Here is an 18,243-nt window from a genome sequence, read left to right as displayed (position 1 = left end):
AGTTTGCGTTGAAAAATAGGCATTAGTCCATATTACTGGACCTCCTGGGAATATTTACATTTGATGCGTGATAATTAAAGACAAAACAAAGTGTTCTTGACTTGCCATGTACACAGAAAACTGATTTCCTGATGACCGTTACACTATAGGAAAATACAAGTTGCTAAGTGCTGTGCTAAAAACCCTCTCCATGGCTTTGTTTGGCCTTTTCCCACATGATTTATTGAGAGGATGAAAGTGCAAACCTTGCCGAGTAGGGATGTAACGATATTGGATCTAACCGAGAAATCGTGATACTCAGTCACAATACTGTATCGTGATGTAAGGAGACAGTATCGTGATACTCCCTGTCAAAGTTCTGTTATTCTTCAGTCCAGAAAACAACCAGCAGATCATACAGTTGCATTTCTTTCATTGCCGTTCTGGTCTAGGATGGATGTAAACTTCTCCAGTTTGGGGGCCAGGTCTTTGGCATCAGGCCTGCCCCAAGGTTTATCACACAGCATTTCCTTGATTAGCTCGTGCTGCAGTGAAACACAAAAAAGTACAAAAACACTTAAGGTGATTTAACAATGCAAGTTAACATGAAGGTAACCAGCATTTATCAGACATAATTTGATGACTGAATCCTGATCAAATCATGTACTGTACACTATACCAACACAGGATCTTTCTTTACAAGCCTTTGCTTTGAGTTTTTACGAGATAGGACAGTGAACATAGTGACAGTAAGCGAGTTGGGAGAGAGAGACAGGGACAGACCGGAAAGGACCCGGGCCGGAATCGAACTCGGGTCAGTCGCTTAGTAAACAAGTGCCCTACTGTTAGCATCACGGTAGGGCCACCAACACTGGACCATGACCGTGTAGCGGTGTGCACATCACTCTTAACTATGACAACATGTACGCAAATACATGATTTGTCATTTTACTCAAGATTGATAAAGTAAAAAGCTGCACAAACATTTCCAATTTTCCAAATTTCTTTCTTCCAAACATCATGCTCAGACCTCAATTTCCACAATACATAATTCAAAGCAAAACTGATCACTGAATTCCTTTGGAAAATTCTGTTCTCTAACATCATCCCAAATCTGTGGAACAAAAAAAGGTTAAGAGGTGATGTAGGTTTGATCTAGCAAAATGTACAGTATATCACAGATGACTGGAAAGAAACAAGGTATCCTCACCTTTCTCCTTTCAGACTTTGTGTGCATGAACCAAATGAGCTCGAAGTAGATGAGTCCCAAAGCAAAGATGTCCACTTTGTGATCATACTTGGACTGATTCTATTAATGAACAGAGAGGGAAATTGTTTTCTATGTAAATAAGCCCAATAGATGTCAATCGTGTGTGTTTTCCCAACACATGGGACTACAGATAGAAATTAGCTTTATGGCTATAATCTGGCCCAATTGTATGTTGTGCACTGTCCTTAATCAACAATAATACAACAAATAAACAATAAATGAAAAAAAAAGAAAAATGTACAGCTGTTTAACTCCTCTTTGGCAAATCCCTTTAGATAAAAGCATTTGCTAAATGCACAAAGTAACATGATATGTTTCACATTACCTGTTCGGGGCTCATGTAAGACTTTGTGCCAGTGCGCTTTGTCCGCTCCATCATTGTGTCCTCATCATCATTGTCTGCAACAGTCACGAGCCCAAAGTCGCCTATCTTGACGGTCTTACGGTCTTTTCCAAACATGATGTTTGCAGGCTAATAACAAACAAAAATGCAACGATAACCGTTATCATTGTTTCTCAAAATGTCAATCTTGTGGAAGATCCATTCGAGTCCAAATTTATTTGTCACATATCTATTCAGCTATGAAACTCCAGCCCTAAATGCTCATTGCAACTCTCCATCATATATAAAAAACAACAACAAAAAAACAAACAAACAAAATGGCTCACTTTTAAGTCACGGTGGATGAGGGATTTAGAGTGAATGTAGACTACTGCGTCCACAATCTGTGTGACGATGTCTTGGGCCGCCTGCCGCCTGTGTGGGTCCTGTTGTCTGTTCTTCTCATCGATCCACGTGGCGAGAGTGTTACCCTCGCACCACTCCATCTTGATGTAGAGGTACTCCATGGCAGGGTCACTTCCTGACCTGAAGAAGACATCACAGCTACTGTACTGTATGTAGCAACTCAGTGCTACTTCGTACTACTACTATTCAATCTTTTCAAAGAGGTTTTAGTGAGATTACATCACAATATTTAACGTTACAGGACAATGAAATTATTTTTGTAAGTATTTTTGTGATGTATTCTGTATCAATGTAATATGTCGAAACAAAGGGAATTGTATTATTGATATATCGGCAGCTACTGAATTTAAAGAGTGTGCCAGACTTACGTGGACGTGTTGGAACTGTCAGAGCCCTCATGTCTGTATGCGGTCTTCTCAATCCAACAGTGCTGGTAGCGCACTATGTGTGGGTGTTGCAGCTTTGCTAGGGCTATCACCTCCCTCCGAGCTTTGCTTTATCAGAAAGAAAAGCAATTTCGCAGAGTAATGGATCATTTTTACTCGTGAAAATTAGAACAAAAGAAAACATTTATTTGCCCAAGCTTAATACAGAAATGTTGCTTACTCTGTAGATTTTACGATCTTCACAGCATAATTTGTCTCATCACATTTATTTCTTGCCTTGAAAACCCGTCCGAATCCTCCCTTTCCTATACTCTCTATTGAGTCAAATTCCTCTTCAAATCTGCAACATTTTGATCACACACACACACACACACACACACACACACACACACACACACACACACACACACACACACACACACACACACACACACACACACACACGCACACACTATTGTGTTTGTATAAATGAAATTATTATGGATGAAGCAGTTTGATGGATATTCTAGCTGTACTCACCTGGACTTAGTTGCCTGACCAGGATTTCTGCAAGATAATTAATCAATTTATCAATTTAACAATTCATGTCAGAAGACACTAACAGCATATCATGATTGTTTAGCCATAATCAGTGACTATGTCCCCTTTAAAATAACAAAGAGCTTGCAATGTTCACATGGAACCTTACATAGTCAGTGTATACTGTAATATAGAGGGTAAGTTACCTTTTTATTTGGAAAGTTGTTGAAATTCGGAGCTAGTCTATAAAGAAAGGAAGGTGAAATTTAGAGACAGAAATGATATACAGAAGTATATAGATAGATAGATCATGTTGTGTATGCGTACAGTATTTTAGGCTTGTTTTGTGCTGGAGACTGCGGTGCCACTTGTGCCTGCAATCAAACAGAAGCACACAAAAATACATTACAATCAACTGGACCATCCAGAATTAAAGTAAAATCAACTGGACAAAAGAAAACTGTTAGAAAATAATAACATTTTGACAAACACTTCATACATCAAGTGTACAACATTATTGTATTACTAACATTTGAGACGTCTTTAGAAGAATCTTTGAAGACAATGGAGTCACTTTCACTTGTAGCATTGCTTCTTAAGGCATCCATATCCTGGGATTCCCTAGGTCAAATGAATACATACATACATAGTCAACAAAGTTCAATGTTACACAGTTGAAAGGAGTTTCTTTGATATTTTACTCACAAAGTCTCCGGAGTTGGAGAGGGTGAATCATCTTCAGACAGCCTTAACTTGCTGAGTTCCTGAGGATAACATGCGCAGTAAAGAGGTTGGACTACTATTGACTCACATCCATGGCCATGGCTCATGTTATATCCATGTTATATTCAATCACAACAAATAGGGATCATAAGTAGATATTATAGAAAATTCAAATTTCCCCCCCGTAGATGTGCTTAGGTACTGTATGGATAAATGTGTAGGTCTGCCATTTTGAACACAAGCACAGTGAACCATATGATAAGAAAACAGCGTGTACCAGACTCTCTGACTGAGACGCCTCCTGAATTGCATTCCACGCCAGCTGGGCTGCCTGCTGCTTCGCCTCTTTTGCTGTCTTGCCGCGTCCCTCTGGATACTCATGCTTATTTATTACTACTGTTGCAGGCACGTGCACTCCAATACGGCAGGGGAGGCACGGCCTCACCAGCTCCAGATGAGAATGATGAGATGCAGTTAATGTGAATAATAGTAACAATAACAGCTAGGCCTTTCGAGCATCTGCACCATAACTACCATTTGAGCAGTATTTAAACAGTTTCACTCATTTTCAATCATTTCCGTGGCCAAAATCGTACTATTTGCCCATTTCATGTCAAATTGCTCCGAATACGCTGAATTTGGGGCAACTCTGAACTGGCCTCACCCCGGATTGCGCAATCCCTCGTTAACAAGCTTGCGCGCATGCGCCATGTTGCTCGTTCTGTGAATGCAACCTGGTAATATTGTATTAAACGTTTTTATACACTTAATAGAAGTATGTATGGTGTGCCCTCATTTCCTGATATTTTTTAAATATTTTCTACGTGTGATTATCATTTCTTTACTCTGGACGCTTTGGTATAACGCCCACTGAAATATACAATGGTGAGGCGAGCAGTAGCCTGGCCGCAGACTCCTTCTGGTGTTGAGTCTTGCTGGACAGTTACGTCATAGCGAATCTGAAGTTCACAATACAGTCAGTCGGTGTTGTTGGCTAGCTTGTTCACTTTGACTGCTACAAGTGGATTTCATAACGAAACTAAGAGCATTCTCAAAGTTGGATTTCCAAGGGGAAAATATGTGATAAAGAATGGAGGACCGACAGAGCTGAAGGGTTTGCTACTCAGGTGACCGGTCAGAATAACTACCCGATCATTTCAAAGTGAGTGGTACAACACTGCAGAAAATATTTGTTGTTTCCCCTGTGTCTTGTTTGCAACCGGCGAGAATGTGTGGAAGACCATTCGCATGGGATTTTACGACTTAACAATTTACTAAGGACTAAGGAGCCTCACGAAACACAAATCCTCGCGGCTACTCATATTCAATGCCAAATTGCTTTGGACGTTTGGGGCGACGTTTGGGGCTTTGGATGAACAGCACCGGCTAAAGTAACGTTAGCATGCACAACGCCAAAGTGAAGGAAAAGAGCGGCGCATGGACCTGATGCACGAGTTCAGGTAAGACCAATTTCCTATGTGTGTGAAGCCTGTGTTTGTGAGACCCGTGGGGAGATAGAGAATCCGCCGTGATTCTGTCCAGTGTGGTAGCTTTTGTGATGGGCACCGGATTCTCATGTGCCCGGTAACTGTTTGTAAAGTTGAGTACAGGGTACCGTTGAGGTAAATCAAATATACCCGTGTAACTACAAGACTCTGATTTAATTCCAAGGTGTAGGCATAACAGAAATGACAGTCCCAAAATATTTGGTGACCATATCGAAGCGTGTGTAATATCTGTTTACGTTGACATTCGCTTCCTGCCACACCTTTGTCCCACATCGCTTGCCGTAGCCTCGTACAAGTAGATGTAGGCCTACATTTGCACGAGAATCCAGTTCGTATCACAAAAGCTGTCACACCGGTTTGTCCACCGTGGTGCTCAGCGGTCTATATGACACCATGTTTTGAATCCTGTGTGTCTTTCACTGAGCATCCGCCGTGATGCTCAGTCCACATTGCTGCTGCTGTGTGGTTTATGTGAGATCACTGTTTGAATCCTGTGTGTGTGTGTGTGTGAGAGCAGTGGGCTGTGAAGGAGCTTACACTCTCCACTACTCTCCCCTCACCTCCTCTCCTCCTCTCCTCTCCTCTCCTCTCCCCCTCTCCTCTCTTCTCTCCTTTCCTCTCCCCCTCTCCTCTCTTTTCCCATCTCCTCTCCTGTCCTCTCTTTTCCCATCTCCTCTCCTCTCCCTCTCCTCTCCTCTCCTTGAGCTCCTCTCCACTCCTCCTCCTTTCTCCTCCTTTCTCCTCTCATCTCCTCTCCTCTTCTCTTCTTCTCTTCTCCTCTCCTCTCCCCTTTTCTCCTCTCCTCTCCTCTCCACTACTCTCATCTGCTCTGCTCTGCTGTCCACATTGGTGCTGTGTGGTTTATGTGAGACCATTGTTTGAATCCTATGTGTGTGTGTGTGTGTGTGTGTGTGTGTGTGTGAGAGAGAGATCTAATAGCATTTTCTCTGCGGAAATGCAGTAAGCTTATGACAAAATATGTAGGCCTACCTTATGTTAAGAAAGCTGCTATGACATATGGAACTTGTCGGTAGGCCTATTTGGCAATTATTTATTTGAAAATCTGATATTGAAAAAGTTGCCTCACCAGCCATAAATCCTCAAAAAGTAGCCAGTAGTTATGGACATGACCAAACTAGCTATCAATATTAGGCCTATGTTATCACGCGATGAGATGCCATCACAGTCGATTTTACTGAGCCAAGCCGTCCCTATTAATATGGGAAGGTATAGTGACGGTAAACGTTACGCACGTGTTGTAGACTTGCAGTGTTTGTATTTGACCAAGTGCTCGCTGGTTGCGCATGGCGTAGGCCTACCATCATGGTATTATCTAACTATTTAATATACTATGGCTTTGGATCACTAATTATTATTATTTTTACACTTTTTGGTTCCCACTGCAATAATGGGACAAACGTTAAAATAAAATCTCTCTATCTAGCTAGCTCTATCTAATCTTGCCATGGCTAGCCTTTCCCAGGTGCCATCTGTGGAACAGGTGCTGCACATATCCTATTGGACCTTTACTTTTTGGTAAATTTAAGCTGATGTGAAGATTTTTTTAGTGGCTTTTAGCATATTAGGCCTATTTATTAAGATAATGTTGTGGGCTCAATGATAGATTACACCGACCCACCCAGGCCAAGTGACCCAAGAACCAAGGGGGCCCTAAAGCTCATCATCCACTTTTAAAACATTGTGCATATCATTATTCATTCCCTGAATGTGAAAAGCAGGTACCTGTTGTAATTTATTATATGGAGCCCTGGAATAGTCTAACAAGTACACTTTTACTGCAGTAAATGCAATATGTTAGATACATACCTCCATACTATACAAAAACATTGGCTGTAATGCACATTTGAATTGTATTGCAGTGCTGACAGATCTGTACCTGGTATATATTTTACAGTACATTACATAACATTAGGCCCTCATCCAAAGGGACTTACAGTACAGGGTATTTGTACAGGGTATTGGCTATAGTCCCTGGAGCAATGAGGGGTTAGGTGCCTTGCTCAAGGACACCTCAGCCATGGAGTGAAAGGGTGGGATTTGAACCTGTAACAATTAGTCTCCTTAACCACTTGGCCAGGGGTGGAGAAACTTTTGCATCTGTACTATGAACAGAAACCAGTTTTCCCCCCAGCACTAGGCCTATATTGAAGGCAGCCACATTCACAACAGATCCCACCATCACTAGGTCCCCTTGAAATATAACTTCATTGCATTGCAAATGTAAACTTAATTCCTAAGAATACTTTACAAAATATGTCATATTTCATGTGAAGCTGCATAACATTAAAAGTATATCGGGCCCGGATAAGATGATTACAGCCCTTGGGACATAGGTTCTCCACCACACTGGGCCATGGGCCATTCTGATATTGTGTTAAAATTTGAAAAACTTTTTTCCCCCTCATTTTGTTGGGGGACAAGCCCCTGAACCCCTAATAACCAAGGGTTTCTAATATCTAGGTTAAACTCTATCTAACTACGGGTATTGTATAAATACATACAATATATACATATAGGCTATATATAGGCCTTCGGTGGCCTGAAATCTCCAAATGCCAATTAATATTCTTTAAATAGTGTTGTTACAACCATTGTATTAGTAATCTATGAGTTTTGTTCAGAAATCATTGTTAATTTCTATGTTTTGGTAGATAGAACCCTATAATTCTAAAAACATTTTGCGGTAAGGTTCTATCTGCATTCTACCTGTTTAAAAAACACCACTTCCCAATGTTCAATGATTTAAATATTTCAGATTTAGAGTTCATTTAAGGTGTCTTTAACTCTAGTGTATCAAATTAACATTTTCCATATGCCAATTATGATCTACAGACTGCCCCAATTATACAGTGCAAAATCGCATCTTACAGCAATACATACAGTGGCCTGCAATCTCCAAATACCACTTAATTTTCTTTAAACAGTGTTGTTACAACTATTTTATTAGTAATCTATGAGTTTTGTTCAGAAATTATTGTTAATTCTGATGTTTTGGTAGATAGAACCTTATAATCCTAAAAACATTTTGCGATTTCAGTGCAATAAGGTTCTATCTACATTTTACCTGTTTTAAAAAACACCACTTCCAAATGTTCGATGATTTTAATATTTCAGATTTAGAGTTCATTGAAGGTGTCTTTGAGTCTAGTGTATCAAACAAACCTATTCCATATGCCACTTCTGATCTACAGAGTGCAAAATCTTTAAACCTCAATATCTCAGAACTGGTCAAAAGTCAGATAGAACCCTATAATCCTAAGGCGACGACTTGTCAATACACATTAATTTTACTTTGTAGATCTTTAAAATAGAGATTGTTGCGACCACTGTGGCATAACGCCTGAAACGTTTCAGTGATGGCCTCAAGATGTGTTTCTGATGGAGTGACCATCACTAGGGTTGCAAGTGTAGGTTGTAGGTGTGCTCTTGAGTGTCACACCAACAGGGCCCGGCTATTTGATGTAGCGCTCAGAGCCCCGGTCTGTTATCCCTGTAGGCCCAGGTTTGAGTCCTAAAAGGGCAGCTCTACTCCGCTTCGATACAAATGGTATCAGAAGTGGGATGGCTGCCGTGAGGCAATTGAAGGTGCACCACTGTGTACGAGCTGTAAGCCTATGAAAGGGACTTCCGGGATAGGTGACCCTGTGCAAGGAACCCCAGTGATGGGTGAAGCATAGGTGATGGGGCACACTGGGTGGGAGGAGTATGGTTTGCAGTTCTGTGAGGGACACCATGACTGTGTGAAGTGCAAGTGTGCCCTTCCTGAAGAGAAAGGAAGTGTTGTGTGGGTTGTGGATGTGCTCTGACTGTCACGCCAAACAGTCTGACACATCGGTCGAGAGGTTAGAGAGCCCACGTTTGGTACAGAAAAAGGTCTTGAAGATTGCACCGATGTTTGCTTACTCGGGTATGTGAGATTGACCTCTTCGGTCCACCAGCTTGTAATCATGTGTCAGTTTACGCTGTTGACAATAATGATTTATTTCGCCGATGAAATTCTGTGGCGCGTCAGTCCTGAGATCTCTGGTTGGCGTTGACCTCTGCTGTTCCATTGCGTTACTGTAGAGCAACAGAAAAAATACATGTAACCGGGCTTTCCTTGAAGAAAGTGAATTACAATTAAAATAAATAACAATGATACTAGGACCTGGATCAGAAGATCTAAGTAAGAGAGAGGAGCGAGTGTTAAGCAACATTAAAGAGTCAGACAAGATAAATCCTTTTTGAGTGAAAACTCGTATATTGTTTACAAATTGTTAAAAAGTGTATAAAACCCAAACAAAATAAAACGGTGTCCACACTTAAAATAAACAATGGTCCACGTGGCCTTAAACAAAATAAAAATGGTAAGAAGTGGAAAAAAGGGGGGGAAAGTTCCTTTGTAGGGTACTTAAGGGTTTTTGTGGTCGCTCTGGGAAAGGCTCTGGGAAAGGCTCTGGGAAAGGCTCGCCATCAGTGTCCTTGACCAGGTGAAGTCCTGGCCCAGTCGTCTTCTTTGGTTTCTATCCTTCCAAAAACCTGACCGTTGCTCCTACTGATGTGCTCAAGGGGATGAATCCGGTGAGTAATACAGTGATGGACACACAGCGGTGAATGGTGATGCCTGGCAGGTTTGGGGGTTAGCCGTCGCTCCTGAAGATGGTGATGTGTGATGATACGATGGTGAGCACACAATGACGAAGGTGAAAAGTAGTTGCCTCTGGTGGTTCTCGAGGGGTTAGCCGACGTGGCTGTCAGCTACTATGTGGCTCTTGTTGATGTTCTTACTGTCCGGTGATGCTCAAAGACGTTGATGTTGTTAACGGTTGATAACGATGATGGTACGGTTTCAACAGCAAGTGGCTGGCTCTGATGATGGTTGTCAAAGAGACTGAAACAATCCTTGCGCCTTGGTTTCATTCAGCGGCTCGCGTTCTTAGGCTCGTGTGACATCTGATTGGCTGTAGTAAATCTTGCGTGTATGTGTAGCTGTTGTCATATTTCATGGGGAATACTGATAGAACAGGGGTCACTCTGTTTCGTGTATCTTGCATAGTATGTAGTGGATGCGAGTGGATGGTGTGTAGGTCGTGAACTGTGTTGTTTACACTGTGTACGTGAGTGTGTGTGTGTGTGTGTGTGTGTGTGTGTGTGTGTGTGTGTGTGTGTGTGTGTGTGTTTTCATGTCTTTTGAACTCCGGGTTTCATACACATACAAGTGCTTTAGTACCACCTCATCCCTATCTGCTCAGGCCTATGCGTATATACAGTATACCAAACATTACCTTGGAGGGGAGACGTTACGACTGGATTGCTCATGCTGTCTGGATGTGTTTCCATTGGAACTGCTCTCGATAACCTACATACAGTGAATGGATATATTTTAAAGCTAGCCACATCACTGAGTTTCAAAACAAAAGTCTTGAGGTGTTATCGTCATACCCCTTGCTCTCTTAAAATCTCCACGTAAACCAGCCGTGCAGCCTCTTCCTTTGCCTCCTTTTTATTTTTTCCAAACGCCTCGGGGTAGGATTTACCATCACTAGACTCATATCTGCAGCAGCTACAGTAAGACAGAACAGTTAATGCAAATGTACCCCCATGCCCGCCCTTGTAAGTCCAAGTTTTGCTAAAAGACTCAACAACATTGCAATTACATTACATAGAGTCTTGAGTAACAGATTAAGATCCAGTTATCATCACTTTTGTAACAACAGTCTTCTAATAGGACCTCTGTATACATGGGTTCTCAATTTCTGTTTTCCCCTGGCTGCGCAACCCTGGCTGCGCACAACTCAACCTCTGATTGTTGGAAGCCACTGTCGATCAAAAAATTAGCTCACGTGGTTGGCTGCTAGTGTCTTGCCCCTCCTCACAACACCGTGTTTATAAACATTTTTTTTAAACCCATGTACAAAGGGATTAAAAACAAAACGTGGAAAAACACTTACTGTGGCGCACTAATAGAGCCCACTCTTTCAACAGGTGTGAAGTTCACTCTCGTCTTGTGACTGTGTTCATTGAGCCAGCACTGGTAATTGGGTTGGGTGATGCTAGTTGGAATTTCTGATGTCTGTGATGTTGATGGAGTAGTCTGCACAGAGAGATAGCAATTTACAGTATAACCACTAATATTGAACCACACATGATCATTTACATCATTAACCATTAACATGAACCATTAACCACATACATGCAAACTTGGAAGAAATGGTCATTTACAAAAGCATCGGATCACCTGGACAGTACACTGGAAGTGTAATAACAGGCTATAATAATAATAATAGATAATTTCACATCACTGTGTAGAATGATATAATATCTTGAGGTATATATTGACTTCAGCCCATTCCTTTGAGTGAGCCAGCCATGCACCCTTCTCACTAAGCTGCAAATTGTAGTCTCTACTGCAGGGGTGGCCAAAGGCGGCCCTTTGCTCTGTCTCATATGACCCCCCATGAGGACACACGCACGCACGCACGCACGCGTGCGCACACACACACACACACACACACACACACACACACAAGCACACACACACACAGTGCTGTTACAATCATGTTCTTTGATTTCTCCAGCGCCTTCAATACAATCCCGCCACTCATGTTGAGAAACAAACTACTGCAGATGGGAGTGGAGACGGGGCTGGTGAACTGGAACACAGACTATCTCACAGGAAGGCCCCAGTTCGTCAGACCTCACATAACAGACTGTAGTCAGTAGCATTGGAGCTTCACAAGGAACGGTGTTCTCTCCTGTGTTGTTCACCCTGTACACCATTGACTTCAACTACAACACAAAGACCTGCCACATGCAAAAGTTCTCGGATGACACAGCCATTGTTGGATGCATCAAAGATGGGCAGGAGGGGGAGTACAGGGGACTGGTGGAGAACTTTGTGAAATGGTGCAGAACCAACCAGCTGCAGCTGAACACCACCAAAACCAAAGAAATGGTGATCGACTTCAGGCGAACCACCCCACCCCTGGTGCCTGTCTCCATTGAGGGGGAGACAGTGGAGACAGTCTGCACCTACAAGTACCTGGGTGTTCACCTGGACTCTAAACTGGACTGGTCTGCAAACTCACATGCACTGTACAAGAAAGGACAGAGCAGACTCTACTTTCTGAGAAAGCTGAGGTCTTTCAATGTCTGCAACAGACTCCTGCAGATGTTCTACCAGTCTGCCATGGCCAGTGTGCTCTCCTATGCTGTGGCATGCTGGGGTGGCAGCATTAGGAAGAGAGATGCTGGACGGCTTGACAGGCTGGTGAGGAAAGCAGGATCTGTTGTCGGCACAGAACTGGACGCCCTCACAACCACTGCTGACAAGAGCACACTTAGCAGATTGGACTCTATTTTGGACAACTACAAGCACCCCCTGTACCCAGTCTTCGACAACCAGAGAAGCCTGTTCAGCTACAGACTGCGCGCCATCTCCTGCAAGACAGACAGGCTGCGGAAGTCATTTGTACCCAGGTCCATCCAGCTATTCAACATTGCACAGAAGGACACACAAAGAGAGATTGTCATAGGGGACTGGACTGCATAACAAATCCCACTCCTGCAGACTTTATTTACCTGGACTCTTAACCCTTTACCCTTTACCCTTTGACTCCTCTTCACTGGACAGTGCAGCCACTGGACAATGCACAGCTGCTTGTGTGTGTGTGTGTGTGTGTGTGTGTGTGTGTGTGTGTGTGTGTGTGTGTGTGTGTGTGTGTGTGTGTGTAGAGACACAGTTGGCGACTTGTGTAACCCCCTGGACTACTGATACTCCTGGACACTTTGTTTTTGGCCACCCAGCACAGGTGACACTATGTACCCCCCCCCCCCCCCCCCCCCCCCCCATCTCATCTCTGTTTCCAAGGAATACAATGGAAATTGTACTAGGTAGAGAGACTATGGACACTCCTGGACACTTTATGGCCACTTTGTCTTGGCTTCTATGTGCCACTCAGCTAAGGCACATGTGAACACTGTGGACACTTTATACTTTACACTTTATCTTTGGTGTGTGTGTGTGTGTGTGTGTGTGTGTGTGTGTGTGTGTGTGTGTGAGCGAGAGAGAGTGAGAGAGAGAGAGAGAGATGCCTTGGCAAATATATGTAACAGTGAGCTATATATGATGATTATTTTATGTGTAATATGTGTGTTACGTCTTGTGGGCAATGTCTTCATTTATGTATGTGTGTATGCTACTTGACACCTTAATTTCCCCCTGTGATCAATAAACGATACTCTACTCTACTCTACTACTCTACTCAGAAAAGGGTTCTCTTCACTTTACATTGGCCCCTTGGCAGCATAGTTTTTCAACATGCGGCCACAAACAGAAACATTTACCCACCCCTGCTCTAGACTACAGGAATAAACAGGAATAATCCATTTTATGGATGCAATGACCCAACCCAGACCATATACTTAGACAATAGCCTGACCTTGCCATCCATAACCTCCAGTCAATTATGTAGCCTACCAAACCGACTGTGTGTGGAGGACTACAAACTATATGACAAAGTGATCACAGAAATAAACATTAGAGAAGGCATAAATAATGCACATGTCTTACAGGACCATTGGTCTCTGTTTTCAGCAGCTTTTCCAAGGCCTTTTGTGCAGCATTTTCTTTGGCCTCTTTCTTATTTTTCCCAACTCCTTCTGGATATGGCGTGCCGTCCACTGAAGCCCGAATTGTGAATCTGTAACGCACATGAGTCAAAGTCATTAATGCACAGTCAGTCTGCCAGGTCGTCGTAAGAGGTAACTGACGTGTCACATAACTTACAAATGCTAGCAGTTATTTTTTAACACAGGCTAGACAAGGTTGTGGACATAAAGGACCACTTCAGTCAATTTCAATATGCTGTTCTACCCTTGACTTGTCAGTACCCAGTTATGCCACGTTTTTCGGCTCAGCCCTTTCCGAGATATGAGCTATTCTAATGGGGGCATCGTTTGAACACAATTAATTTTTTTAAAATATACAGTATATCACGAAAGTGAATACACCCCTCACAGTTTTGCAGATTTTTGAGTATATCTTTTCATAGGAAAGCATTACAGAAATTTCACTTTGACACAATGATTAGTGACCTTTTAACAACATATTTAACCGCTTAAAATTCTTGTTCACTCAGAAAAAACAAAATACAGCCATTAATGTTTGAACATGTACTCACAAAAGTGAGTACACCCCAGATTAAAATCCGGTAGAGAAGGGGCTATGTTGGCTCGAATCGTCTCGAAATGAAAAGGGATGACAAGGGAGGTCATCAGTGTGCGTTTCAACCTTTCTTTGCATTGAACTTTTAAATTTTGAGTCTGCATCTGGCTTAAATAGATTGGTGTGAGATTTGAATGCAATCCTATGGAGAATATCATGATCTGCTTCAGTAGTCACAGTGCATGTTGACATGTATGTTTCTTTTAGGTGTATTTCAGATTGCCAATGTTGACAGCATTCATGCATCCCCAAACCATGTCAGTCCCACTACCATGCTTGGCTTATGAGAGGATACACCGTTTTTGTAAAACTCACTTGTTTACCACCACACATGCTTGACACCATCTAAAGCAAATTTGTTTATCTTGGTCTCAAGAGAGATGAACAGACCAAGGATATGGATCACTGGAACCATGTTGTGTGATCTGAAGAGACCAAGGTAAACAAATTTGCTTTAGATGGTGTCAAGCATGTGTGGTGGTAAACAAGTGAGTTTTACAAAAACGGTGTATCCTCTCATAAGCCAAGCATGGTAGTGGGACTGACATGGTTTGGGGATGCATGAATGCTGTCAACATTGGCAATCTGAAATACACCTAAAAGAAACATGCATGTCAACATGCACTGTGACTACTGAAGCAGATCATGATATTCTCCATAGGATTGCATTCAAATCTCACACCAATCTATTTAAGCCAGATGCAGACTCAATTCTTTAAAGTTCAATGCAAAGAAAGGTTGAAACGCACACTGATGACCTCCCTTGTCATTCCTTTTCATTTCGTTTCATTTCGAGACGATTCGAGCCAACATAGCCCCTTCTCTACCGGATTTTAATCTGGGGTGTACTCACTTTTGTGAGTACATGTTCAAACATTAATGGCTGTATTTAGTTTTTTTCTGAGTGAACAAGAAATTTAAGCGGTTAAATATGTTGTTAAAAGGTCACTAATCATTGTGTCAAAGTGAAATTTCTGTAATGCTTTCCTATGAAAAGTTATACTCAAAAATCTGCAAAACTGTCAGGGGTGTATTCACTTTCGTGATATACTGTATATATATAGGCCTACTTCAAATATTTTCCCAAAAGGTACAGCTGTTTGCTAGTTGTCTGCTGATGTTGTATATTTTGATGTTTTTGGGAATGAATTAAAAACATTTTCTTGAAATGTAAACAAAGTGATGCCCTTAAATTATTACAATGACCAGGATCTCGGAAAAGGCTGAAGAAGAAGAAGAAGAAGAAGAAAACCTAGGTACTGACAGTCCAGGGTAGTGTGAGCAATGCATTACAACTGCATGTTGAAATTGACTGAAATTATCCTTTAAGATACAATAAAATAATAATATCCCTGTTCAATAGGCTACTATTTAGATGGCTGGCTACAACTTACAAAACCACTGGTCTTTGTGCGTTGCAAGTATTCCAGGGCCTTTAATGCAGCCTTTTCCTTGGCCTCTTTCTTAGTCCTACCAACTCCTCGATACCCTGTTCCATTTACTGTGGCCCGCACAGTAAACCTAGAACAGAATGGGACTCAAAGTAATACAGTGTAACAAGAATGTTCAGGATATTAAGATATTCATTACAACCCCCTTCCCATTGACTCTGAGGACATAGGCCAAGATATTGACGTGGATTTCCATGCTGACTTCATTTGCGGAAAAAAAACACACACAATAGAAAACAGCTGCTCTTTTGTTTGCACAGGCATGGCAAGTCGTCCCTCAGAAACCTCCATTAAGTAAACATGGACGCAGTCAACGTGCAGATTAAAATTCACCACTTGTAAAATAAACGAGTAACATCTTAATTTGATCTCTTTCTCTCTCGGACGAATTCATCTCATATCTCTGCAGCATTAGGGAAGAAAACAGATGGTTGATCACCTACATTGTAACATGGTCTGGCCCTGCAGTGACGTTCGCATCCTCGAACCGCACCTGAACGCCTTTCTTTTGTCCATATTCGTTAAGTTTTGCCACACAATTCATCAGTACCACCACCTAGCAAGTCACACAAGACAAGGCCACAAGTCACACGCGCATATCTACCGATATCATTTGTTTTTTGCAGTTGGTGGGAAATCGAAACTCTGACTGACCTGTAATGTCAACAACCTACACCTTTGCACATAGTGCTCATTGAAACGGTGCTTCCCATTGCCACACACCTGATCTTTTCATGAATACTTACAACGTAATAAACTAATACTTTCTAGTGTGACCAAAGTACAGTCAGTGTTGCAGCTAAAATGGCTATTTCTGGAAATTCAGACATGAAGAAGATCCGCCTTTTGATGTATGAAAAGTGCAATTTTCCCAGTCATATTGAATATGCTTTGTGCATAATGCCATGCGTTGTGATTTTACAATTGAATTTCCCCCAAAGTTCTTCCAATCTACATTACAGAATTTTGCCTCTTTTGGGATTGGACAAAAATAAGATAAACAAGCAAAAACAAAACAAACAATGAAAGACATAAACAAACAAAAACAATTTTACACAAGGGAGGATATAAAATGAAAAATATCAGCAAACAACATGCCATGACACAGTAAGAATAACACAGTGCTTACCATTATAAGTTGTCCCACACCATATGCAGCACATCCCTCAGGTAAGATGTTAAGAACTGGAGCTTATCTAAAGCCTGGCAAAATACAATGAAATAACAAATACAGGTGACATTCTCAGGCACATGTAACTCTCTCAAACAAAATGAACAACCAAAGGAATTTCATTACAGTAGGCAATCACAATTGTGTTTTCAAATATTTGGTTATATGCTAAATGATCTGTTTAGGACCATTTCTGCGTCAAGATCAATACTCACTGTTAACCCCTCTTCCTCCTCCTCCTCAGCCTCCTCCTCGTCTTTCTCTTCCTTATCTTCTTCATCATCCTCCTCATCCTCCTCTGCTTCTTTCTCTTTTTCTGGCCAATACCAGCAATCCCGTGGAGTAGTTATACCCTAGAATTGTGAAAATACATATTGAATGAGTTTCGGGAGTCCACAGACGAGTCGGTTAGGAATGCTAACGCCAGGGTCCTGACTGGCCGCAAGTGGAACGCCCAGACCGAGGTCGACCAAGCTGTGAGCCGGCTGCAGCACAAGGAGATCGTGGGCAGAGTGCAAGTATGAAGAGCAGGCCTAGGATGGGGAGAAGCACCACGCTTCTGGTCCAAGGCCCACCGCAAGGAAAGAAAGGAGATGGTGGTGGCGGAGGTGACGAGGATGGAGGAAGACCGCTATAAGATCAAGGCCGTGTCTCAGGGACGGCAAGGAAGCTGGACAACTTGGCAGGGAATCTCAAACAGGAACATCAGTTGGTCAGACGTGTGGAAGATCCCACAGGCAAGACTCAGCTTCCTTATTCGCTCAACCTACGACACGCTTCCCTGTCCCCGGAACCTCCACCAGTGGTTCCAGCACATCTTGTCAGGCTGCAAAGTTGCCCTCTCTCAGGGCCGCTATAGATGGTGCCATGACCAGGTTTTGAGAAAGCTAGCCAAAGTGCTGGAGGAGTGCAGACAGGGAAGCAGAACACCATCGCCGGCAGAGCAACCCACCACCTTTGTCAAGGAAGGAGGGATCAGAAGCATCAGGCAAAGAGAAACTGCAAGGACAGAACCTGGGGGAATAACACCTAACCCCCAGACAACAGTTGCAGGGAACAACACTTATCAGCTGCAGGGGGTGACAGGGAGACGTCCCTGTTGCTGCTCCGCCGAGTAGCAGTCGGCTGCAGGCTGAAGCTGGTTGGACGTCCCCAGGGACATTCCAAACGGCGGACGTCCCCAGGGACGTTCCAAACGGCGGCCATATTGATAAGGTCAAGGCTCTCGTTCAAGTTGATAGGGTTGATAGTGATAGCCATAT

General features: G+C 42.5%; 1 protein-coding gene across 1 annotated transcript; it reads right to left on the bottom strand.

Moving 5' to 3' along the window:
• Window positions 1-392: 392 nt before the first annotated feature.
• Window positions 393-16,496, bottom strand: LOC134442696 (interferon-induced, double-stranded RNA-activated protein kinase-like). The gene is made up of 24 exons (XM_063192737.1): window positions 16,485-16,496; window positions 16,254-16,366; window positions 15,728-15,880; window positions 13,948-13,950; window positions 13,706-13,835; window positions 11,085-11,227; window positions 10,576-10,696; window positions 10,419-10,492; window positions 9,058-9,213; window positions 8,846-8,916; window positions 3,903-4,021; window positions 3,608-3,666; window positions 3,433-3,523; window positions 3,230-3,276; window positions 3,109-3,145; window positions 3,047-3,066; window positions 2,903-2,929; window positions 2,604-2,723; window positions 2,366-2,491; window positions 1,919-2,117; window positions 1,575-1,721; window positions 1,190-1,288; window positions 1,010-1,093; window positions 393-524 (listed from the first exon to the last, which is right to left on the bottom strand). Exons 1-24 carry the CDS (start codon window positions 16,494-16,496, stop codon window positions 393-395), a joined length of 2,283 nt encoding a protein of 760 aa, XP_063048807.1.
• Between the last annotated feature and the right edge of the window lie 1,747 nt (window positions 16,497-18,243).

This window comes from Engraulis encrasicolus, unplaced genomic scaffold, assembly GCF_034702125.1.
Source record: "Engraulis encrasicolus isolate BLACKSEA-1 unplaced genomic scaffold, IST_EnEncr_1.0 scaffold_214_np1212, whole genome shotgun sequence".
NCBI classification, from domain to species: domain Eukaryota; kingdom Metazoa; phylum Chordata; class Actinopteri; order Clupeiformes; family Engraulidae; genus Engraulis; species Engraulis encrasicolus.
Note: the sequence above shows the minus strand (reverse complement) of the source record. Positions and strands in the feature narration are given on the sequence as shown.

What these genes read in the sequence shown, in the direction of transcription:
- LOC134442696 (XM_063192737.1), bottom strand. An exon ending in GGCTCTATTAGTGCGCCACA is followed by an intron (nt 10,697 to 11,084) that starts GTAAGTGTTTTT and finishes GTCTTACTGTAG; the next exon opens with CTGCTGCAGATATGAGTCTA. An exon ending in AAGATCGTAAAATCTACAGA is followed by an intron (nt 2,492 to 2,603) that starts GTAAGCAACATT and finishes TTTCTGATAAAG; the next exon opens with CAAAGCTCGGAGGGAGGTGA.